This window comes from Aethina tumida, chromosome 4, assembly GCF_024364675.1.
Source record: "Aethina tumida isolate Nest 87 chromosome 4, icAetTumi1.1, whole genome shotgun sequence".
Classification (NCBI taxonomy): Eukaryota; Metazoa; Arthropoda; class Insecta; order Coleoptera; family Nitidulidae; genus Aethina; species Aethina tumida.
This window is the reverse complement of record NC_065438.1, coordinates 15,053,180-15,080,464: the sequence shown is the minus strand read 5'-3', so window position 1 is coordinate 15,080,464 and position 27,285 is coordinate 15,053,180. Positions and strand designations below refer to the sequence as shown.

General features: G+C 26.3%; 3 protein-coding genes across 5 annotated transcripts in view; 1 reads left to right on the top strand and 2 right to left on the bottom strand.

The window, feature by feature from the left end:
- The window catches only part of LOC109600478 (retinal guanylyl cyclase 2), a 176,264-nt gene extending 161,217 nt beyond the window's left edge, over nucleotides 1-15,047 (top strand). The window contains exons 15-18 of the mRNA XM_049966423.1: nucleotides 3,035-3,046; nucleotides 6,791-7,009; nucleotides 10,004-10,277; nucleotides 14,693-15,047. Coding sequence (XP_049822380.1) covers nucleotides 3,035-3,046; nucleotides 6,791-7,009; nucleotides 10,004-10,277; nucleotides 14,693-14,836 — 649 coding nt within the window. The 3' untranslated portion in view covers nucleotides 14,837-15,047. The remainder of the gene's footprint in view (nucleotides 1-3,034; nucleotides 3,047-6,790; nucleotides 7,010-10,003; nucleotides 10,278-14,692) is intronic.
- A 963-nt stretch (nucleotides 15,048-16,010) lies between these two features.
- Nucleotides 16,011-17,095, bottom strand: LOC109600479 (nuclear receptor subfamily 2 group E member 1). Its single transcript, XM_049966422.1, is given in 6 exon segments — nucleotides 16,011-16,490; nucleotides 16,493-16,584; nucleotides 16,616-16,639; nucleotides 16,693-16,788; nucleotides 16,841-16,981; nucleotides 17,092-17,095. Coding segments are annotated over 6 exon segments (837 nt in total).
- Nucleotides 17,096-21,086: 3,991 nt separating this feature from the next.
- LOC109600481 (GATA-binding factor A-like) overlaps nucleotides 21,087-27,285 on the bottom strand; it is a 100,430-nt gene continuing 94,231 nt past the window's right edge. For 2 of the 3 annotated variants that reach the window (XM_049966614.1, XM_049966615.1), the window contains exons 4-5: nucleotides 25,495-25,744; nucleotides 21,087-22,055 (exon numbers count right to left, since the gene is read on the bottom strand). In XM_049966614.1, coding sequence (XP_049822571.1) covers nucleotides 21,727-22,055; nucleotides 25,495-25,744 — 579 coding nt within the window. In that variant the 3' untranslated portion in view covers nucleotides 21,087-21,726. The remainder of the gene's footprint in view (nucleotides 22,056-25,494; nucleotides 25,745-27,285) is intronic. The other variant, XM_049966616.1, reaches the window with a different exon arrangement.

Below are 27,285 nucleotides of genomic sequence, written 5' to 3'. Positions count from 1 at the left end.
TAATTTCAGCAGTAAATTAAAAACACTTGCGCTTCGATGGAGTCCAATTAAAATATTTATCGAATTTATATTGCAGCAGCTTATTTTTACGTTTAATGCGCCGGAAATGCACGACCGGCAATAAAATTTCTTCAGCTGGAGCGTCTTTTGTGATAAATGCGAACGCTGCTTTAAAAATTCCGATAATTTATTATGAGTATTTGAACTGGAAGTTTTTGATCGTTAACTGTATGAAGCATCGGATATTTCATCGATTAATTGCTCTCTATTATCAGTAAATATTCAGTTACAATCTGTCACTGAAAATTACTGGGTTTCAATTGATTAATCAGTTCATTTCCAATAATTGAATTGTACAATTTCATTAATTTTATCAGTATGAGTACTGCTGATTCTCACAAATTCTACCAGTTGATCACTAAGTTCCACTGATCAATTTTACTTTCCAAATTTGAGTCTCTAAAAAACTTCTGATTTTCAGTATTTATTCACTGATTACTTCAGTTAAAACTCTGTCACTGAGAATCATCGAAATTTAAAAGATTACTCAATTCATTTCCAGTAATTAATTTGTGCAATTTCATTATTTTTATCAATGTGAGTACTGCTGATTCAGACAAATTCTACCAATTGATCAGTAAGTTTCATTGATCAATTTTACTTTCCAAATTTGAGTCACTAAAAAACTTCTGATTTTCAGTATTTATTCATTGATTACTTCAGTTAAAACTCTGTCACTGAGAATCATTGAAATTCAACTGATTAATCAATTCATTTCCAGTAATTGATTTGTCCAATTTCATTATTTTTATCAATGTGAGTACTGCTGAATCAAACTACTTCTACCGGTTGATCAGTGAGTTTCACTGATCAATTTTACTTTCCAAATTTGAGTCACAAAAAACTCCTGATTTTCAGTATTTATTCACTGATTATTTCAGTTAAAACTCTGTCACTAAGAATTATTGAAATTTAAGTGATTAATCAATTCATTTCCAGTAATTGATTTGTGAAATTTCATTACTTTTATCAATATAAGTACTGCTGAATCAGACAAATTCTACCAGTTGATCAGTAAGTTTCACTGATCAATTTTACTTTCCAAATTTGAGTCACTAAAAAACTTCTGATTTTCAGTATTTATTCACTGATTACTTCAGTTAAAACTCTGTCACTGAGAATCATCGAAATTTAACTGATTAATCAATTCATTTCCAGTAATTGATTTGTGAAATTTCATTACTTTTATCAACATGAGTACTGCTAAATCAGACAAATTATACCAATTGATCAGTAAGTTTCACAGATAAATTTTACTTTCCAAATTTGAGTCTCTAAAAAACTTCTGATTTTCAGTATTTATTCATTGATTACTTCAGTTAAAACTCTGTCACTGAGAATCATTGAAATTCAACTGATTAATCAATTCATTTCCAGTAATTGATTTGTCCAATTTCATTATTTTTATCAATGTGAGTACTGCTGAATCAAACTACTTCTACCGGTTGATCAGTGAGTTTCACTGATCAATTTTACTTTCCAAATTTGAGTCACAAAAAACTCCTGATTTTCAGTATTTATTCACTGATTATTTCAGTTAAAACTCTGTCACTAAGAATTATTGAAATTTAAGTGATTAATCAATTCATTTCCAGTAATTGATTTGTGAAATTTCATTACTTTTATCAATATAAGTACTGCTGAATCAGACAAATTCTACCAGTTGATCAGTAAGTTTCACTGATCAATTTTACTTTCCAAATTTGAGTCACTAAAAAACTTCTGATTTTCAGTATTTATTCACTGATTACTTCAGTTAAAACTCTCTCACTGAGAATCATTGAAATTCAACAGATTACTCAATTCATTTCCAGTAATTAATTTGTGCAATTTCATTATTTTTATCAATATGAGTACTGCTGATTCAGACAAATTCTACCAGTTGATCAGTAAGTTCTACTGATCAATTTTACTCTCTAAATTTGAATCACCAAAAAAATTCGAATTCATTTCCAGTAATTGATTTGTGCAATTTCATTATTTTTATCAATGTGAGTACTGCTGAATCAGACTACTTCTACCAATTGATCAGTAAGTTTCACTGATCAATTTTACTTTCCAAATTTGGGTCACTAAAATCTTCTGATTTTCAGTATTTATTCACTGATTATTTCAGTTAAAACTCTGTCACTAAGAATTTCCAGTAATTGATTTGGAAAATTTCATTATTTTTATCAATATGAGTACTGCTGAATCAGACAAATTCTACCAGTTGGTCAGGAAGTTCCACTGATTAATTTTACTTTTTAAATTTGAATTACTAAAAAAATTCAGATTTTCAGTATTTATTTACTGGTTACTTCAGTTAAATTCTGTCACTAAGAATCATTGAAACTTAACTGATTAACCATTTCGTTTCAAGTAATTGATTTATACAATTTCATTACTATTATCAGTAGAAGTACTGCTGAATTAGACAAATTCTATATCAGTAAGTTCCTGTGATCAATCTTATGCTCTAAATTTACTAAAATCTTCTGATTTTCAGTAAATATTTATTGATTACTTTGGTTAAAACTCTGGCACTGAAAATCATTGAAATTCATTTCCAATAATTGATTTGTACAATATCATCAGTAAGTTTCATAGATCAATCAGTGATTTTCACTAATACATTCAATCAGCTATATTCTTCTAATTAACCAGATCCAGGAAATTAATTACACTAATCAATCAGTCCTTTTTTAAACAAGTGAATGTAATAATATAATTTTTCCTGATTCAGATTTACAGAATACACCATGTGTAAAATTAATCAACCAATACACAAACATATTAATTGTATGTAACCATTAATATTAATTACCATAAAAACGAAATCGCATAAAAAAATGAATGTATATTACATATCCGCCCACGACATCATCTGAATTTAATTATCCCTTGATCGGTTTAATGCCGTGGACGCACATTTACAATGCAAATTTTCTTATCTGTATTAATTTCGCATTTTGCATTTCATGTCTGCAATCAGGGAAAGTCATGGGTAAGTGTCTTCGTAATAATTATAGTTTTTTTTCATCATTTCATTTTTGTTTCTTTATTAATTTTCTGTCAATGTTCTTAAGTTTTTAGTCATAGTTTTATTTGAATTATACAACTAATTATTAGGTAGAGCGTGACCCATTTAAGATGGAAACTCACCCCTGTAACTTAATAGTAGGGTCTTTTTGAAATAAAAAATTCATTGAAATCCATTATAAAGGATGTAAAATTTAATGTAGTTTATAATTTTTTTCGTAAAAATGTTCATTAATTTTTGACTATAAACTAATTTTTGATAAACATGGATCGGGTGATGTAAAAGACATTTTTTATGAAATAATGGAGTTTTTTTATTATCTACATTTTGAGTTATTATTCATTAAAAATTATTAGCTTTACTATGTTAAATGTGAAGAGTGTATATAATCAAGTCAAAATAACTCATCAAATTAACAAAGAACAAGTAAAAAATTGTATCTAAATATTTTTAAATAAAACCTACATACACAATTTCTGCAGTAAATTCAAAACGACACTAACGAAGTGTTTCCATTATATTTGAGTGCATATGCAGTTTAAGTAGCTACACCGTATACAATCTGATATCTTGATAGCTGTACTTGAAAACATCCTTTGTGGTATAATAACACTAACCATCCAGGCATTATGTTTGGAAAACCGGAAAACAAGATTCGACTTTAGGATACAGTAAATATAAATTATCCTTATTCTGTTCAGAATAGACTCGCACATGTGCATATAATTTATGGATTGTTACAGTCCCTGAATTTATACTGTGTTTTATTTTGTATTATTTATGGACACTAAATCACAATTACTGTTTTGGGTATTAATTAATGAAATAACAAAGTTCTAAACACATTGAATTAAAAATAGTACCTGCTAACTATGATTTACCTTATTTAATAGAAAACTAAAATAAAACTTATGGAAAAAATATAAAAATTTTCATTTTCAGTTTTCAACAGCTGAAATAGTATTTTATTATTTTTTATATTTTAATACATTATAATATTTGAAATATTTTAATAATAATTTAATTAGAATATAAAAAATATATTTTTAATATTAATTTTTTAAATATTTTTAAGAATTTTTTTACATCATCTAAATAATATTTTAATTAGATTTTATTATTAAGAATATTTTGAATAATTTAAATAGGAATTTAAAAAAAATCAAATATACAAAAATTTTAGTATTATATTTTTTCATGATTATTTTTTTGGAAATTTTAATTAAAATCTGAAATAATATTTTATTTTTTAGATTGTAATAAACATAATAACATATCATTTTTATATTCTTTACTTTTGATATTTAGCATAACTACTTACTACACATACTTTTATTATTTATATTTTTATTTTTTATCTTATTTGAAATAACATTCTAGTTATCTTTTAATATTTGAAATATTTAAAATAATTTGGAACAGAAAAAGAAACGTTTAATGTAAAATATTTTAGTATTCTCAATTTGTTCATGTTTCTATATATTTGATATATTGAATTTTTCCTCTAATTTTTTAAAAATGTTTAATTTAATAATGAACGATTTATTTTTGTTTAATATTTACAATGTTTTGAATAATTTAATATTTTGCACCTTGAATATTATATTATTAAATTTTAATATTTTTAATGTTATTTTTATATATATTTTTAGTACTTTCACGTTTGTAATAATATTTATATAATAAATAAATAAGTATTGTTTAAAAAAAATTTAAATATTTTAGTATTTTCCATTTTTTCATAAAGTTTTTAATATTTATGATATATATTATAATATTAATATTATTAGTTTTTTACATTTTAATATTTTTAATGTTTAGAATATTATTAATATTTACATTTTTTTAAATAATATTTTATAATAATAATATATAAATAATATATTTAAAATAATTTAAATAGAATAGAAATTAAATAAAACATGCTACATATTTTATTATTATTTTTTTTTAATATTTTGAAGATTTATGATATATTTAATATTTTCCTCCAAATTTTTATAACTTTTTAAATTTCTTCAATATTTACTACATCTTTTAATATTTTTGATATTTTTAATACATAATAAACACATCATTAAATAACATTAAGAATATTAAATTTAAACAGTTTTCATAAAATAATAAGGGCCATTAAATGTATTCAAATTTAATTACTTTAAATATTTGTAAGTAGATATAAAAATAGTATTAAAATATATATTTAATTATCAATAATTTAAATAGTTTTTTTAATATTCAAATTTATATAATACTTTTGATATTTAGAATTTTTGGAGTGATTCATATAGGTACTATTAAAATTTATTTTAAACATTTAATTTTTTAAATAATTTTTAGTATTTTTGTTCTTTTTAATATACGATATATTAATCATTTTTATTTTGTTAATGTATATGTAAAATATTTTAAGTAAATAATAATAATAATTATTATTATTAAATATTTAATATTGAAATTCTAAAATTTTCTGCTTATTGTCTGAAAATTTTTTGAAAATTTTAATTTAAATATTACATAATTCATTTTATATTAATATTTATAATATTTTTAATAATTGGTATATGTATCGTTTCAAATTTTTTTTTAATATTTTAAATTAAAATTCCATCTTAATATTTTCAGTAGTTTGTATAATTTAAAAATTTTTAATGTTGGATATATTTATTAATAAATTAATACTGTTAATTATTAATAAATATCTTGAATATTTAAATTTCCTTGAAATTTTTATTTTTATGATTTTTTAATTTTTCTGTATATTTTTAAATAAAGTAATTGATTTTTTTTAATTTAATATTTTTTGAGTAATTTATGTATTAATTAAAAGGTATTAAAAATTAATTTATTATTAATTTATTAATAAATGTCTGGAATATTTAAATTTCTTTGATATTTTTATAGTAGTAAAAAAATCTATTATTGTTATTTTATTTTTTTTTTTTTGTATATTTTTAGATAAAATTATTGATTTTTTATATTTTAAAATTTGAGTATTTTGCATAATGCATATTTTATTTTATTTTAATACTTATATTATTTTGAATAATTGATGTATGTGTCCTACAATAATTTATTTTTTTTTTTTTTAATATTTTAAATGTTTTAACATGGTTATAAAAATGTTAAAATTCCATCTTAATATTTTCAATAGTTTTTATAAATTAAAAATATTAAATGTATTATTATTAGTTTATTAATAAATATATTGTATATTTAAATTTCGTTGATGTTTTTATTTTTATTGATATTTTATTTTATCTGTATATTTTTAAATAAAATTATTGATTTTTTGTATTTTAATATTTGAGTATAATTAATTGAATAAGAAACAATTAATTAAATGATACGGTTCATTTAATTAATTGTATCCCTACTTAATTTTATATTTAAATATTCATATTATTTATAATATTTTGAATAATTTAAAGAATATTGATATTTTAAAAACATTCTTTTAACACTTTTTTTCCTTTTATTCTAGAAACAGTACCTACTAAATGTATATTACCAGTTATTAACTAAAACGTGTGGAGAGAATGTACAAATTTCTCATAGTTTACAAACTAGTTCGAAACATGTAGTATTATTTGCTTTTATTCCCCAGCACTAAACGGTCGAGGAGGTTAAGACTAATGATCGTGATCATTTGGGGCATAAATCTCGTCCCGAACGGCGATTAATCTCTGGCTAATATTCGCTTTGCAGATTAGACGAGAGCCTGATAGTGAGCAAGTCGATATCGTGCGGCGGTCAGCAGGACGAGGCGTCGTCGAACTCGATCGCCGACTGCACGTCCTTGGACACGAAACTGCAGGAGGACGCGACCGCCAAACTGCCCAATCCCAATCCCACCTTCATTAGGAACATGGAATACTCGAAGTTCGCCAGCCTCGCCAAAACCGTCGACAGCGAAACGCCCCACAGGTAAATCAAAGGCTTTATTAATATTCCGGTGGCCGAGTTTTGCAATCTTCGCAAATGTATTGGCCCGGTTGGTGAATTTAATTAGAGGCACGGCCTCTGCGGTTCATCGTTACGATGCAACCTACAACAAAGGATCCGAACTAAGGGAGCACATTTTTGTGTCTTTTTCGATTATGAGGTTGAAAGCAAGTTTCCCGCATTAATGGTAACCGGAGCCGTACGGGTGGTGAAAAAATTTACGCCTGTTTCGGGGTAGTTTCGGGGAAAGTTGCCCTCGTAAAGTATACACTACAGGAAAACATGCCATCAACGAATAGTTTCTAACTAGATACCATAAAGTTGCCTTATATAGTATCATACGACAAGGGAATCATTTGTCTTGATTGAAAATTAAATTGGACAAAAATTTGGATGTAATGAATTAACGCGTTAATTTTTTATTAAAATTCAGACTCGACCCTTTCGTTCTTTTAATTCCTGCGGCTGTTATTCAAATTTACTTGGGGGGGATTATGTTCGCAATAAAAAAAAGTGGTAGTAGAGTCGCTTCCGCCAAAGAAATTGTTATTAATGTGGGAAAGATAGAGGAAACGACGAAAGTTAGTCATAATGTGTTTACATATTTTACCTGGGTAAAACTTTTTAAATCGGGCGGAAACGCCAGCTTTTGAAGTTTACTCGCTCTCAACTTTTTTGTGTAATATTTATGGATAAGTTCTGATGGAAAATTAGATTTGCAGGGAGGGTGACGGATGTCGTTGGCACTTCTATAGGGAAATGAGTAATTAATTGCTAATTCGTTGATTGCTTTTACCGTTGAAATTAAATTACATTTAACAAACCTTTATTGATTAATATTATAATTATAAAAACTTTCTGACTTATTAATTGCAATGTTTTGTACATAAAAAATAGTTTTTTTATATTTATAACAATAAGTTTGTTCAAAATATTAAATAATTTTTATGTGGTTAATACATATTACATAATACATAGAATATTTTAATTAATTTAATTAATATTGAAATATTGAAAATGATCTTTTATGGCGTATTAAACTTTTATGTTGCAATATTATACATTTTAATAATGTATGGTTAAATTTCTTTTAATATTTACAATTCTGAATTTGTCAATGTGGAATTTTTAAAATATTTTTAAACTTTTGATATCTTCAAATTTTCAATCAATATTTTTAACATTTAATTTCTACATTTCGTCTAATTTGGAAATGGCACCATTTTTATTTCATGGCTTAATTTTTTTAATATTTACAAAATATTGAATAATTTAATTAGTTGTAATAAAAATTAATGTCTTTTTTTCAATTTTAAATAATTTTAATATATTTTTAATTTTCGCTCATATTTTTATTCTACAATTTTTAAAATACTTGTTATAGAATATTAATATTGTTACTCTTAATTTTCTTGATATTCTTGATATTCTTGATATTCTTGATATTCTTGATATTCTTGATATTCTTGATATTCTTGATACTCTTGATATTCTTGATACTCTTGATATTCTTGATACTCTTGATATTCTTGATACTCTTGATATTCTTGATACTCTTGATATTCTTGATACTCTTGATATTCTTGATACTCTTGATATTCTTGATATTCTTGATACTCTTGATATTCTTGATATTCTTGATATTCTTGATATTCTTGATATTCTTGATATTCTTGATATTCTTGATATTCTTGATATTCTTGATATTCTTGATATTCTTGATATTCTTGATATTCTTGATATTCTGGATATTCTTGATTTTCTTGATATTCTTGATATTCTTGATACTCTTGATATTCTTGATAGATATCCTTGATATTCTTGATATTCTTGATATTCTTGATATTCTTGATATTCTTGATATTCTTGATATTCTTGATATTCTTGATATTCTTGATATTCTTGATATTCTTGATATTCTTGATATTCTTGACATTCTTGACATTCTTGATATTCTTGATATTCTTGATATTCTTGATATTCTTGATATTCTTGATATTCTTGATATTCTTGATATTCTTGATATTCTTGATATTCTTGATATTCTTGATATTCTTGATATTCTTGATATTCTTGATATTCTTGATATTCTTGATATTCTTGATATTCTTGATATTCTTGATATTCTTGATATTCTTGATATTCTTGATATTCTTGATATTCTTGATATTCTTGATATTCTTGATATTCTTGATATTCTTGATATTCTTGATATTCTTGATATTCTTGATATTCTTGATATTCTTGATATTCTTGATATTCTTGATATTCTTGATATTCTTGATATTCTTGATATTCTTGATATTCTTGATATTCTTGATATTCTTGATATTCTTGATATTCTTGATATTCTTGATATTCTTGATATTCTTGATATTCTTGATATTCTTGATATTCTTGATATTCTTGATAATCTTGATTTTCTTGATTTTTTTGATTTTCTTCATTTCTTTTATTTTTTTTTACTTTTTTGATTTTTGATTATCTTGATTTTCTTATCTTGATTTCTTGATTTTCTTAATTATTTTGATTTCTTGATTGTTTGATTTTTTGATGATTTTCTTGGTTTGATTTCATGATTGATTTTCTTGATATGCATGATATTCTTGATATTCTTCTAGGTAATCTTGATATTCTTGAAAATCATGGTATTCTGGATATTCTTGGTATTCTTGATATTCTCGATATTGTCGATGTTCTTAATATCCTTAAAATTTATATTTAATATTTTTAATATTTATTTTTATATTTTATTATGTATATCTTTCTAATACTTATAATATATTTAATACTGAATATATATAATATTGATAATATTTCCGTGATTAAGTTGATGATTCCACCATTATAAATTATTGTAATTAGAATTTTTGTGTAGTTATACGAAAACTAAAAAATATAAAATATTATATATATTACTCATCGAACAAATCAACACATTTTTAAGTCCTCTTCGAAAGTTTGTCTTCCTTCTAGATCCGACTTTCACATGGTAAAAAGCACCTCGAGCGATGCGCCTCTCCCCTTAGGAACGCCAGTTTCAGCTTCAGAAGTGGCGGCTGCACTCCTCGGTGCCTCGACCAGTTCCTTGTGCGGCTTCAGACGACACCGGAAAATCGAGGAGGAGGACATAAGCACCCCGTACAACCATTACAAGTGCTTGAGCCCCAAACAACGCGTCGGCAAGTTACTGAGACGACAGTTCAGTCTGGATCGCACCGAGGAGTACAGCAAACATGAAGAAACGACGGTAAGTGAGTGGATTAATTGGGCAACTGGAATCAATCTAACTGTCACAATCACAATTTATCTTTGATTTGCGAATACAAACACACTTGACTCTTAATTAATCGTCTGCTTTCGGTGCCTAAATAAACACTTCGAACTACATCCTCTTCAAACAACGTACGAGTTTTATTTTCAATATTAGTTTATCTTTAATTGTCAAATTTAAATAATCAGACAATATGAAAGCTGCGTCCAATTCTTGAATGATTCAACAAAGGTTTTTAGATGTCATTTGCACCGGTTACGAACTAATATTTTTGGAAAGGAAGGTATCCCTAAGCACAGATGTTCCACGATGGAAACGTGCTCCTCAAATAAGTTTTACCGTCCATCCTGCATAATTGTGTTCCTAGATTTTAGTTATATTAAAATTTTTTAAATTTTGATATTTCTGATATTTTTGATATTTTTGATATTTTTGATATTTTTGATATTTTTGATATTTTTGATATTTTTGATATTTTTGATATTTTTGATATTTTTGATATTTTTGATATTTTTGATATTTTTGATATTTTTGATATTTTTGATATTTTTGATATTTTTGATATTTTTGATATTTTTGATATTTATTTTTGATATTTTTGATATTTTTGATATTTTTGATATTTTTGATATTTTTGATATTTTTGATATTTTTGATATTTTTGATATTTTTAATATTTTTAATATTTTTAATATTTTTAATATTTTTAATATTTTTAATATTTTTAATATTTTTAATATTTTTAATATTTTTAATATTTCTAATATTTTTAATATTTTTAATATTTTTAATATTTTTAATATTTTTAATATTTCTAATATTTTTAATATTTTTAATATTTTTAATATTTTTAATATTTTTAATATTTTTAATATTTTTAATATTTTTAATATTTTTAATATTTTTAATATTTTTAATATTTTTAATATTTTTAATATTTTTAATATTTTTAATATTTTTAATATTTTTAATATTTTTAATATTTTTAATATTTTTAATATTTTTAATATTTTTAATATTTTTAATATTTTTAATATTTTTAATATTTTTAATATTTTTAATATTTTTAATATTTTTAATATTTTTAATATTTTTAATATTTTTAATATTTTTAATATTTTTAATATTTTTAATATTTTTAATATTTTTAATATTTTTAATATTTTTAATATTTTTAATATTTTTAATATTTTTAATATTTTTAATATTTTTAATATTTTTAATATTTTTAATATTTTTAATATTTTTAATATTTTTAATATTTTTAATATTTTTAATATTTTTAATATTTTTAATATTTTTAATATTTTTAATATTTTTAATATTTTTAATATTTTTAATATTTTTAATATTTTTAATATTTTTAATATTTTTAATATTTTTAATATTTTTAATATTTTTAATATTTTTAATATTTTTAATATTTTTAATATTTTTAATATTTTTAATATTTTTAATATTTTTAATATTTTTAATATTTTTAATATTTTTAATATTTTTAATATTTTTAATATTTTTAATATTTTTAATATTTTTAATATTTTTAATATTTTTAATATTTTTAATATTTTTAATATTTTTAATATTTTTAATATTTTTAATATTTTTAATATTTTTAATATTTTTAATATTTTTAATATTTTTAATATTTTTAATATTTTTAATATTTTTAATATTTTTAATATTTTTAATATTTTTAATATTTTTAATATTTTTAATATTTTTAATATTTTTAATATTTTTAATATTTTTAATATTTTTAATATTTTTAATATTTTTAATATTTTTAATATTTTTAATATTTTTAATATTTTTAATATTTTTAATATTTTTAATATTTTTAATATTTTTAATATTTTTAATATTTTTAATATTTTTAATATTTTTAATATTTTTAATATTTTTAATATTTTTAATATTTATTTTTAATATTTTTAATATTTTTAATATTTTTAACATTGATACAAACACTCTATCGTTAATCATATAGTAATTATTTCAAGTTACATACATATAACAAATAAATTTTATTTTCAAAATTAATTTATTATAAAATTTAAATAATCGGACAATATGAATGCTGCATTCAATTCCGGAATATTTCAACTAAAGGTTTTGGCACGTCAATTGCACCGGTTACGAACTATTATTTTTGAAAAGGGAACACGGGTGTTTCACGATGGAAACGTGCCCCTCAAACAATAAGTTTTATCGTCCGTCCCGCATAATTGTCATCTACAGCGGTTACGTTCCTAGATTTTATGAGGTTTGCACTGTTATATAGTACGAGATTGTTGAAATTAATACTTGTAATTATCAGAATGTGACATTTTGTTCCGAGCTTAATGATGATGCTGTGTCAGTGCTTAATTTGGACCCCGGATTTCAATAGTCAATTTGCTCAACTATCACTTTCCCCGGGCCCGGAATAATGGTATTCAAAGCATATGCAGCCGGAAAACTTTTGGGACCGAATAAAAGGACGGTTTTAAACACGAAAATAAAATAAGCGAAAAAACAGGGATGGAATACGAATAAACGGCAGGTAATGGTGTTTTTATATACTTTTTATTTTGCCGTGATAACATCAATTCCGATATTGATCGTTTCGTTTGCGGAAGAGCACAAACAAAAGGAAAAAAATATATGCATACAGTCTTGACAAAGGTTTCAGATAGATTGTAATTTGCATTCGCCCTGTTTACCACTAAACATCACGAGCTATTTGAATTAATGTCTCCAAAGACGCATCCATTCCACACACCTGTGATACACAATAATATCTTGAATGTGGCATTATTTGGCCCACTCCATTGTCGGAGTTCACTTATAATAGAAGCAGGATTATGTCGGGCCTATTACAATATAACCCATAAATTCAGACACAGACTAGGCCAGAATTGGCACGTCTAGATAGTGTGAAATTTAATTGTAATGTGAGAATCGTGTTAGTGACTAGTTAGTAGAATTCACGAATACAACAGACAGGAGCCAATTAAGCCCATTATCTGATCAGTCATATTTTTAATCCCGTCTGCACACAATGAAAATATTTAAAGGAAAATGAATATTTCGTAATTGAAGTTGAAAATTACTTGAACTCACTCTTCTAATCGGCTTAAAATCGTAAACGGACACAATAACGAAATCAAAACTCAATTTGCGAGAGAGAGAGCTGAAGCTGGGGATGCGTAAAACTAATAACGGCCAACAAAAGCAATAAGATTTCCGCTTTTGATCAAATTCCATCCAGTCAACGCGTCTCTGGCTCACAATATCGAGATGCAAATCGTTTTTTGATAAATTACTCAGTTAATTTTCTTATTTAATTATAAACACCCTAATTGAATTTATTGAAAACCAAATAATTCAAGTTTAATCTTTTAGGTCTTACAGGAATTTATGAATTAATTAATTAAGTGGGTTAATAAAGTTTGTCTGCTTTATAAGCTCAGTTTCAAAAGTCTCGCAGCACCTTTCAAATGATGAATTTACTTGTTTAAATTTAATTTATGCAGTACCTAAAGACGTGAGAAATTAAGGCACCACGTGTATCCACTTTTAGTATATTTATTATTACAAAAAATCTTAAAAAATTGGTTTTTCTAAAAAAATTAAAAATGAAGAAACATAAAAAATTTTAAAATTGACAATTATAGAGACAAAAACACTATTTCAACAATGCACAGTATATTCACATTGAACTTTTCACTAAATCCATTCAATTTCACTTATAAGATATACACAGCACTACATGTCAGCTGTCTAGCTACAGATATACTGCTATAAACATGTCGGTGACGTGAAAGCACGAGTATTCACCCATTCACACTGCGCGTGCGCCTGTCATGAGCATGTCGGTGACGCTAAGATTATCCCCACCCAAAAAGTGCCCAACGAGGCTAAAGAATTGAATTTAATATGGGATATTTTCACCTCTAGTACAAATGACATCCTTACATCTTCTGTTCTTATTCAAAATTTGAGTTAGAATTTCATTTTGGTCCAATTTCGAGTAGAAAACGTTCACGCCAGATAACAAAAATTGATTAATTTTAGATGGTGTGATACTTTTTGACCGGAACAAAGTGTATATAAAACTCAATGATCTGTTTCAGAAACAAACAAGTTACAATGTTGTCTTTAATTCTCAGCCATAAATAAAATAAGCAACATAAAACACCTCCAGCAGCACACAGCTGCGAATATAAGTTTTAAAACGCCATAAAATAAACTAAGAAATATTCGTCCGTAAATCCCTAGTTGACATTTAATTAAAAAACTTTCAAAGCCCGGCTTATTTACTTCAAAAACTCGAATTAAATAAATTCCCGACGCCATGACCGACGATTTTACGGTTCATTAATGGCAAAATAAAAATTTGCTTTCAGATGAGCCCGAGACTGTGCAAGCAGAACTCCGCCGGCGCCGCGGATTTGGAGAAGATCGAGGAAATACCGCTCAGAGTCCCACATTCACCGTCACCAACACTCCAATGCACCCTATCGATATCGGCCAATTCGCTGATACATTGAGCCGACGTCGGGATAATTGGGTCCGCCAAAAATTTAACTAATGATGGGACGACGTGAAACAATAATATTTCAGAGACAATCAATGTTTTTTCGTTCACAATTATTTTGTACTGTTTTAGTGTAGAATCGTATGATGTTAATAACGTTTTCCTTAAGGCCGGTGGATTATTGTTGGAATGGATTATTGACAATATACTTCCGTTAATGTTTTACACATTTTTTTACATGTACGTACCTGTTTATTTAGTTAGTGAAATAGTAGGGATATATTAAATGTTGTTTAACTTAATATAGTTTATGAGAAATTTTATCAAATTAAGTAAATTTTTCTAAAAACACCTTTCTTAGCATAAGTAAATATAATTTTTTAAGACCTAAAATATTAATTAATGCAATTTAAGAGGTTAAAGTAGTAATGTGAAACGAAAACTTTAAACCATCACTTCACCAAAATCAAAATAACTATTAAATGTCATTTTTCCTTCACAAACAAATAATTGAAATATATCTGTTGTATCCTCCTAAAATTAGTGATCATTTTGAAGGAAACAGTATTAAAAGTGTTGAATTCTTTCACTCAAATTTATATGTGTGTAGATCAATTTCAATAATACAGGGACTCCTTACTTGGAAACTGTGACCCCTTTTGATAATAAGCTTAAACAATTTACAGGTTCCTGATTTGTTTTTTAAATGTATGTCGAAATGAGCACAATTTTATGTACATTCCTCAATGAAAAGCAATTTTACTAATGAATGTGTCCTTTTTAAAAAGACTAGATTATACATCTTTGACTGTAATTTTTATAGTTTGGATGTTTGTATTAAATATAAGTTAAATTTGTAGTAAGTGTGAAAAATGTAGACAATCCCCTTGTACTACATATATCTCCAATAAGAATATTACTGTGACTTCACCTTTTATCAATAGAGTCCTGTTTGTTTTCCAACTAACAATTGTTTTAACTGTTAGTGTACAAACCCTTACATATAACTAAACAATGTTAATCTGTTCAAATATTATACATGTTATTAATTAATAAATATATTTATTAAGATTTTTTCTAATCCGATTTTATCCACAATGATTTTATCTGTAAATATATACTCAAATATAAACGTTTGTTTTATTTTACAGCCCCAATAAATAGCACACAACTAATTGAACATTTATTCAGATTGTGGAAATAACAGTCTCAATAGGGACACTGCCAATTACAGGTTTAAACAAAGCCAAGTACAATTCATGAGCGGTGGGATTAAACAAGTGCGGCACACTTAATAAAATATGCAGCAACCTTTTGTTATCAAACGTTTTCAGGAAAAGCTCTTCCAAAGCTTTCTCTCGCACATTTTCAGCAAGGGTTATTTGCTCCTTGTCGTCCAGCAAGTCCGCACGGCACAAAACCAAGTTCTCCACCAGCTCTAATTCGGTCAGGTCCAGTTTTAGGTCCTGCAATTTTTGCAGGGACTTTCTGTGGGTGGGTAATACGTTGCTGGTGTCCACTGGCCAGTAAGACAACCTTAAAATGAACAGGGGAGCCCAGAGGTGGCTTAGAATTATGTTCTGTGATAATCGGTTGAGGAGGCCGAAACCTGCGTTGCATCTGGCTTGTTTGATGGAAATCAGCAGGACCTGTGCCGCCATTTCGTGGGCGAAAGTTGCCTCCGACATTGAAGAGTTGAAGGTGAAGTAGGAGAAGGTTTCTGTCGTCGTGGTGATCTTCGTAAACGCACTGCCTGTTTTCCTATCAACTTTCGGGTATAGCTTCGGCTTACGTGGCCCTCTCTCTTCTTGTACAGCTAAAAAAATTAACAAATAATTGGGTGTTAGATAAGAAATTGATGTGAGTTACCTGCGACGTTCATTTGGACGGAAAAGCACCGCTGCAGGCGACAGTAAGGGCACCAATTCCTGCGAGCTTTGTCAATTATACATCTCCCTTCACCGGCTAAAGCACACTAATTGAAAACGAGGCAACCGAGGGTGAAAACGCTACTTACAAATGCAGGTGTATAAAACGTTTCGCCTCACACTGCGTTTAAAGAAGCAGGAACATCCGTCACAACAATAGACGCCGTAATGTTTGCCGTACGATCTGTCTCCACAAACCCTGCAAGGAACTGGGGAAGGAAGAGATCTTCCTATGAATAATAAAATGTTGCCTTTATATATATTTTTGAGTTTGACTCAAAGAAAACAAATTGTGCAATTCATACAAACAAAATTGTGCAGTTCGCTAAGCCAAACTCACCCATTTCAGAGTAAAACCCTCACCGGAATCCGAATGGGGAATGAATGTTAAAAATCCGGACACTATGATTTTATAGTGTGTACGTTGATTGAAAATTGACAGGTAGATCATTATGGATAGTTTAAGGGGCATGTACACCCCTTGACCAGTACAACCCCCCAACACGTGGCCTTTGACGCCACCGCCACAAAACCACTTCAACACTTCAGGCTTGTCACTTTAATATTTGATCGCCTGTTATGGCACTAATGATCGCTAAACAGACGAGACGTTGAAAAAACACTGGGTTTCCGATTTGTGTTGCCAGTTTTAGTTGCACGGGTTTTGGGCCCATTATCTGTTTTAATGTCAACAAAACAATTCACTTTCGTTCAACTTACGTTTACATATGTACAAATATGTTTTTCAACTAAAGTCAAATATTATTATATATACATATGACATTAGTTTGTTCTTAAAGTTTTCTTAGCAAGAATAATAAGAATATTAGGTTTTGGAAATTGTGTAATTTACTATTTTAGTGAATGATTTATTTGAATAAATTTTTATTTTATAATAAAGTCAAAATTTAGTAGAGCACCTTTAACAATGAATATATATTTGAACCTAAAATACATTTAATATATTAAATATTTTCTAGTATGATACAGTAGTGAAGTTTTTTCGAGGTTCTGCTCTTTTTCTCGTCCTATTGTTTACGCCACTAAACATTTTTAAAACTATTAAGCTTTTCATATTATTTGCATAATTTACCAGAAAAAAATACTCTTGATTAATTTTGATTATCACACCTGTTTTTGAGATAATTCACTTTTAATGTTTGTCGAGAGTTCAAGTAATTTATATACGTCACAAATTTTCATAAAGTCTCTGGTTAAAATTTTAAAAAATTAAATTATAGAAATACGGAATACACCAATTGTTGCAATATTTTATTTGTTTATATTTAATTTGAACTATTTAAATAATAATTATAATTTAACATATAAACTTAAATTTAATAATATATTCATTAGGCAAAAATAATTTAAAATTTTTGTATATATAAAAATTAATTCTAAACAAATCTAATAATTAATAATAATCTAATCTAAGTATAACATATATCCATAACTCACAAAATCTATGGTTGAAATTTTAAAATTCGAAATGACACTTAAGTACATTAATTAGTATAATTAATTAATTTATGTTAAAATTTAATATTAATATAAATGACATTAATATATATTTGAATATTAAACGAATTTAAAAACGGAACAAAATAATCGTCACTTTAAACCTTATTGAAATTATTCTCAAACAACAAAAATTCAAAATTTCCCCTTCTCCTCTCTAAAACTACGATTTTTGACGGCGCATCCACCGATCGCTACTTTCGTCCTTCTCCAACACACATAAATATGTATATCTTTCTCTTTTACTCTTACGGGGACAAATGCAAAATTCGAATTTGGATTCGTACAGAATCTAGAAATGATTAAAAATAGTTTCAATAAAACATACTTAATTTATTTGCTGTTATTTTGAACTATATTGGTAAAAATTATAATTTAAAATATAAAATTAAATTTATGTGTGATTTCATTAGGTCAAGTTATTATAAATGTTTATTTGAATATTTTGTTGTAAAATAAAATTTAGTTTTTGAGTTTCTCTGTTGTCTGAAATAGAAATTCGAAGTCAAATTTTAAAATATATAATTAAAAATGGTAATTAATATTTTATTTAATACATTTGGATAATCTTTTTGAAGAATAATTAAGTAAGTATTGATTTGTAAAATATTAATAATGATTAGTATGATATATGTTAAACCAAATCAAATTTAATATCATTCAATTTATTTACAATGAATTTGGACTAAATTAATAAAAACTATATTTTAAGTTATGAGACTACATTTAAGTACATTAATTATATTTTAAAATGTATATTTAAATTTTTAATTTGTATTCATTAATACAAAATAGTTTTAAATTATTATAAAAATTATAATTTTTAACTTCCCACATGTCAGCAAAACAAAATGTTTAAATAAATTATTTGTTTACATTTAATTTGAAATATTTTAATAAAAATTATAATTTAACATATAAACTTAAATTTAATAGTATATTCATTAGGCAACAATAATTTAAAATTTTTGTATATATAAAAATTAATTTCTAAACAAATCTAATAATTAATAATAATCTAATCTAAGTAAAACGCATATCCATAAGTCACAAAAGCCATGATTGAAATTTTAAAATTCGAAATTACACTTAAGTACATTAATTAGTATAATTAATTAATTTATGTTAAAATTTAATATTAATATAAATGATATTTGAATATTAAACGAATGTATATTTGAATATTAAACGAATTTAAAAACGAAACAAAATAATCATCACTGTAAACCTTATTAAAATCATTCTCAAACAACAAAAATCCAAAATTTCCCCTTCTCCTCTCTAAAAATGCGATTTTTAGGAATAAAACGTGCGTGTCACATAAATTTGCACAGCTCACTTTGATGGCGCATCCACCGATCTCTACTTTCCTTCCTTTTCCAACACTCATGAATATGTATATCTTTCTCTTTTACTCTTACGGGAACAAATGTAAAATTCGAATTTGGATTGAAACAGAATCTAGACAATTCTGTTTTCGTACATAACTAAAAATTCATAATAAAATGTACCCATAAAATCCTTTGTTAAAATCACAAAATTATAAAATTAAAATCATCGAAACCATTGATAAAATTGCAATCTTAACGGTAGATGTCCTTCTACACGATCTTGAGTTTGTGAATAATGATAAGCATGTAAGTTATTCTTTTACTGAATGTAATACTGTAGTTTGCTGTGATAAATGTATTTTACAAATAGTTGGGTTTACTTCAACTAAATGCAAGATATTCTCCTCATTTAGAACTGCTCTTGGTCTTTCTCTATCTGTAATTTTAGATCCTAATGTCTCTGTTTCAGTAAACCTCACTGAATGGAAAGGAAGGATTTTTAATTAGGTAAACTTCCTTTAAAATATTTCTCGGCTTATCACATGTAATATCCTGACAGTTAATAACATATCAACACATTCAGAATTTTTGTACATTGTTTCATCTTCACTTCATACCTTAATATTTTTTGTTGTATGGAAATCATTTTAACTATCGTTTCATTAAAACTGAAATACTTCAAAAACATAATAATCAAAATTAATCAATAGTAACGTCTTTTAAATTATAAAAAGAATATGAAAAGAAGAAAAAATATAAAATTGAACCCCACATAAATTAAATAAGAATAACAATTGAAGCTTGACAACTGAAGAGAATTTTTGCACCCAACCCAAATAAAAATAAATAGGCAAACCTGTTGAAACAATATTAAAACAGTCTTAAAACCAAGAAAGATTTTTATGGTTCTATATTGACTAATCATGGAGTTTTATATATTGACATATTAATCAGAGGACAAAGGATCAATGCAACTACTACTCTCAAATTGACCAAGATCATGAAACTTAAAGACGAGTTTCTACTCATTAGGGTCTCATAGAAAGCTTAAAAATGTTAACGATTACGAACATAAAGAAGAGTATGATATAGATTTAGGACAACTTTTTGATTTGTTTTTCAATAGACTAACAAAATCTATTTGCTCCCCTACGACAAAAAACTAAAACGTGGACAATTAAGCCATGTTTGATCGTAGGTCTCATTAATTTTGTATACTATGTCAATCGCAAATCAGAGTAACATAACCGCTGACAGCCCCATTGAACACCACTTAAGCTTCCGCCACCCCTTCCGACAACCGGTCACGCTTTTTACGCTTTTATTACCAAAACTCATCGTGTTGCTCCAATTGATTTATGTGTCACTTTAACGGGTACATTATTGTCCTTGTTCGTAACGACTGATATCTAAACATGTATTTTTAGAACGACGTGCTCGAAAAGGTTAAAAAATTATTTCTAGGGGTCAATTAAAAAATCCCAGCTCATACACGATTATATATTTAGTAGTACAATTCAATTAAGTCTAACAATTACTATGTACACGATAAAAATAACATTAAATTAATACACGTATTTACAAATATAATAATTCTAACAACTATTTTGTGTGCAGTACATAGATTTTAGTACGATTGTTTTGTTAAAGGTTCAGTTATTATTTTTAACATATATTTTTTAAATTGACAATAAATAATACGGGAATCTAAATATTAGACAATCGTGACGTATTGTACAATGTGTACAAACAACAATACTATGTTACAAGTGAGAATATTTTTATATGTTACTAATCTGTGTTTTAAATATTGCAATTATAAAACGTATATATCACAGTAATGTGCATAATACATTATTTTACATACATCAATGTTTTACGACGATGAAATCGATTATGTATTCGTGATGTGCCTTTAATGAAAAACGAAAATACTAATTCTAAACATTAAACATTAAATACAACGTGATCAAGTCTTTTTAGATCATTTACAAACAAAATAATCAGATTGGGTTAGTGAATGTTACAAATGCGGACTAGTTCAAATTCTTTATCGTCACATTTTTGTTCATTTGATTAAATTTAGTACAATTTTTTATTTATTTCCTTATTTTTTTGGGGAAGAACTAAGACGATGCCATGAGTTTGGCCGCGGCCGTCACGTGGTGCTGATGATGGTAGGCCATGTCGCCGTTGGTGGTGGTGCTACCGGGGAACCCAAAGATCTGTTGATAGGGATAGGACGGTTGGTTTTGAAGGTAGTTGTAGTCGTAGCCGGGTTCGCTTTTGATGGCTCCGGTGCTGGTTGTCGGCAGCAGGGACGTCTGACCCAAGTACGGACGTTCCACCGGTGACGATTTGTCCAGTTGGGTTTGCTGGTTTTGGGTCGACGTTTGTTGCGTCGGGGTGGACTGTTGTTGGGACGTCGGTATGCCCATCGAAGACGATTTGCTTTCTGTAATAAAATTATTTGTGTTGTTAGTAATGCAAGAATAATAAGACAGTTTACAAATTAAAAAAATCTGTTTCTCATGACATTAAATTGAAAATGAAAGGAGTTTTACTTAATCATAAATATCTCCTGTTCTAGTTAATCGATTACATTGTTTCTTATTTATATTAAAGGTTATTTAGTTATTAGAAAGGTGAGTAATCTAATTAGATTCTGTTAAATCTCTAATTGCAGATGTAAGGAAATATATTTTCTTTAAAAATTAATATCAATAGCAACAAAAAGCTCAATTGAAATTGATATTTCAAACTGATTATTATAATGTATAAAAATGTTCAATGTTTGAACGCTTAGGAGCATTGTCTTTTGATTGATTGATTGATAATTATTATGACCTGCATTACTTTTACTAATATTCTGTTTTTCTATTATAAATTATTGTTCAGCTTTTTAATGTTAAGATAATAACTTTCCACTAACTGAAAATCCACTTAAAGTATTACAATCAGTAAAACTAAATTAAATTATTATATTTATTTTAATAAGCTAGGTTAGGTTTAATCAATTTTCTCAAAATTGTTGGTATACTCAAATCCTGCATTCAAATCGATAATATAAGGCTTTATAACGCAAAAACAATGGATTACGTTTACAATGGAATTTTGAATATCTATTTCTGGATTAATTTTGAGTAATTTTCATGAGGTTTTCTAAAGATTTAAGTTTATTTAATTGTGACATTTTATTTTATTTGTATTGTAAATTTGAATTACCCAAATTTGTATGTTATAAATTCAGTTTTGTAAAAATTTTATTGGAAATATATAGTCTATTCGAGTAAGTATCTTGAATTTTTTTATGTTGACTAAAATTCATGATATATATTTCAGATTTTTACAGATTTGGCTGAATTATTGCTTAAAATTGAAAATCAAGTAAGTAATTTGTACGTCCCAGAATGTATGCTATTTTTATTTGTATATTATTGTAAATATAATTATAATAAAGTACTTTTGTAAAAATTTTATTGGAAATATATAGTCTATTTGAATAAGTATCTTGGATACTTTTTTGTTCACTAAAATTCATCACATATATTTCAAAATTTTACAGATTTGGCTGAATTATTGATTAAAATTGAAAATCATGTAAGTAATTTGTACATCCAAGGACGTATGCTATTTTTATTTGTAGATTATTGTAAATGTAATTGTAATAGTTTTTTTGTAAAAATATTATTGGAAATATATGGTCTATTCGAGTAAGTATCTTGAATACTTTTATATTGACTAAAATTGATGACATATATTTCAAATTTTTACAGATTTGGCTGAATTATTGCTTAAAATTGAAAATCAACTAAATAATTTGTACATCCAAGGACCCATGCTACTTTTATTTGTAGATTATTGTAAATGTAGTTGTAATAAAGTAGTTTGTAAAAATTTTATTGAAAATATATAGTCTATTCGAGTAAGTATCTTGAATACTTTTATGTTGACTAAAATTCATGACATATATTTCAAATTTTTACAGATTTGGCTGAATTATTGCTTAAAATTGAAAATCATGTTAAGTAATTTATACATCCATGAACGTATGCTATTTTTATTTGTAGATAATTGTAAATTTAATTGTAATAAAGTACTTGTGTAAAAATTTTATTGGAAATATATAGTCTATTCGAGTAAGTATCTTGGATACTTTTATGTTGACTAAAATTTATGATATATGTTTCAAATTTTAAAAATTTGGCTGAATTATTGCTTAAATCAAGTACATCCATTTGTACATGCTACTTTTATTTGTACTTTTGTAAAAATTTTATTGGAAATATATAGTCTATTCGAATAAGTACAATGTTAAACTATGGTTGACAATAATAATATTATATATAATTCTTTTATTTAATAATTTAAAATTTTTATCAAATACTTTTATTTAATAATTTATAATTTTTGCCGAACATTTTTGTTGTAGGTTATTTTATTCAACATTTTTATTATAGGATTGCTAATTTTATGTATTATGTGTTGATATCATAATCAAAATCCCAATCAAATTTATATAATTTTATGAAATGTCTGTGGAAATAATATAGAAAAAGTAAAAAAGGGAGGAAATTATATATATATATATATATATATATATATATATAAAATAATATAATATATATAAAAAATAACTAAAATTAATATATTAAGTTTTTTTTTTCAATTTACTATATAATAAATCAATAGAACCAGGTAAAAAATTGTTCTCAGTGAAGAGAGAGTCATTTGTGGAAATAAAAAATCCAACCTAGATATTTGCAATTAAGTAAAATTGCCTTTCCAAAGCTTAAAATATATAAATTTAGCAAATTCTTGAATACTTTTCCATTTTCTTCATTTTTTATTTAATTTGTAGACTTCAATAATAATTTTAAATAAAAACTACCTAACCTCAATATTTGCATTTAAATAAAGTCTTTTTCAAAACAAATTTCTTAAATATTTTTTCTTGACTTTTAATTTTGTTTTTTTTTTTTAGTTATTACAAATAAATGACATAGGATAGAAAATTATATTTTATGTTAAAGAAATATTATTTTTTTATTGCCTTCATCTATTTTTAAAAATTATTAAAATGTGAGTAGTAGTATGATTCTGTATTTTAAGTAGTTTATTTTTCAAAGAAAATTTTTATTGTTCATTCTATGTCTACAATTTTAAAAAATTAAAATAAAAAAAAAAATAAGAAAAAATATGTCAGATTTTTATTATTATTTGTCACATAAATCGGTAAAATTATTTAAAAAATTGGTTTAGAAAATTTATTTTTTATTTAAATTAAAATATCATAGAACAGATGACTTAATATATTGATAATTAAATAAAACCTTCATTAAAACATGAATTATGGAAATTTAATGAAATTTTTCGCAATGTTTTTTTTTATTTGTTCTCTTTATGTAGAATGTATTTGCCATATTTACTACAGGATAGTTCAAAATTATTAATTAATTAATTAATTAAAATTTCAATTTCCAGTTTGTTTAATAGCATTATTGTAATTCACAAATTGTTAGTCAACTGACAATTTTTATTCAAATACTCCCGACGAGTACGTATTTGGTAAAACCTGTATGGTGGCGCCATCTGCCAGCGCACTGGTCCACCATCACCCGAACCTAAGGGCAGACCTCTGCGCCTCGCCTAGCCCATACCCACGCAATTTTTTCCCACGACCGCCGGGCCGGCCAACAAGTGCAAAAAAGACGACCGACCAGCCCGCGACTCCGGGCCGGCGCCGATAAAAAATAAATTATTATTATGCCGTGTCTCTTTACGCACTGCCAGGCGATCAGAAACGCGTAGGGTGAGTGCGTAGCGCGTACCGACGACCGGTCGCCGTCGACCAATCGCCGCTCAGATGGGTGTGCGTGCGTGTGCATACTGACCTTCGATGGAGGCGGACCCCGTCTCGTCCCGGTCGCCGCCGGCGGGCTTCTTCGGCTTGCGCTTGCGCGTCTGTATGCCGTCTTTGCGCATCGCCAAGGGCCGGTTGACGCCGTGCAGCTTGAAGTAGAGGCCGCACGCGTTGCACACCGGCTCGCCGTCGTTGTTCCGTCGCCACAGGGTGGTGGTGCGGGTGCCGCAGTTCGTGCAGCACAGGCCCAGCCGTCGGGTGGCGGTCTGCAACGGGAAATCCTGCATTTTGTTTAAACACGTCCACGCACTGGGCCCGCGGGGTTCACACCAACCGAATGGGGTGTTGGGGGAAGGGGCCACAAACTTTAAGGGGTTCTAGTGTTTGGATTTATTGTGACATATGAAGGAAAAGCTCTATGATTATAACATATGTTCTTAAATAAACAGATTCTGAGGTTTCTAAGATTATTTCTTTCTATCATTTTATATTTTTAAGATGGTATGCATAATTGGTACCAATATAGTAATGTCAGACTACTCTAATGGACGTATCGCCATGAATGTATTGTACAAAGAAATAAAGAGTTTCTATCATATTAGTATGACTTTTAAGGAGAAGTAGTATGATCCATACTAAAAACATCATAATTGATTAGATTAATGCTTCAGGAGAAAAAGGGTAGAGCAACTGGAATGTTGGAATATGTACTGTGCTTGTGTACTCCATTTTATCAAACTATTCAGAAAGACTAATGAATAGTAGACCTAGGAAAATTACCACAATTGAAAATCGATATTTAACCAGTACATTTAAATATAAAAAATTGTTCTTAGTGGTGAGAGAGTCATTTGTGGACTTTAAAATCTTTACTTTTAAATAAAAAATTCAACCTAACCCAACCTAACCTAGATATTTGGAATTAAGTAAAATTGCTTTTTTCCGAAGCTTAAAATATATGAATTTAGCAAATTCTTGTATGTTTTTCCATTTTCTTCATTTTTTATTTAGTTTGTAGTCTTTAACATCTTCAAATTTAAATAAAAACTTCAGCTACCTAACCTCAATATTTGCAATTAAATAAAGTTGTCTTTTTCCAAACTTCAAGCAATTTCTTGAATATTTTTTCTTGACTTTTAAATTAAATTATATTTTATGTTAAAGAAATATTATTTTTTTCATTGTCTTCATCAAATGAATCTATTTTTAAGTATTATTAAAATGTGGTAAGTATGAGTCTGTATTTTAAGTAGTTTATTTTTATAATTCAAAGGAAATTTGTATTGTTCATCATGTTGATTAGCTTAATGCTTCAGGGGAAAATGGGTAGAGTAAGTGGAATGTTGGAATTTGATCGAAATCAAAGGTAGATTCAATATTGCACAGTGTTATTTCAGGCTTATGTACTCTATTTTATCAAACTCTTCAGCAAGTCTAATGAGCAGTAGACCTAGAATAATTACCACAAATGAAAATCGACATTTAACCAATATATTTAAATCAATAGAAACAGATAAAAAATTGTTCTTAGTGGTGAGAGAGTCATTTGTGGACTTTAAAATCTTTACTTTTAAATAAAAAATTTAACCTAACCTAACCTAGATATTTGGAATTAAGTAAAATTGCTTTTTTCCGAAGCTTAAAATATATGAATTTAGCAAATTCTTGAATGTTTTTCCATTTTCTTCATTTTTTATTTAATTTGTGGACTTTAATATCTTCAAATTTAAATAAAAATTTTAGCTACCTAACCTCAATATTTGCAATTCTTTAGATTCTTTAAATTCTTTAGATTCTTTAAATTCTTTAGATTCTTTAGATT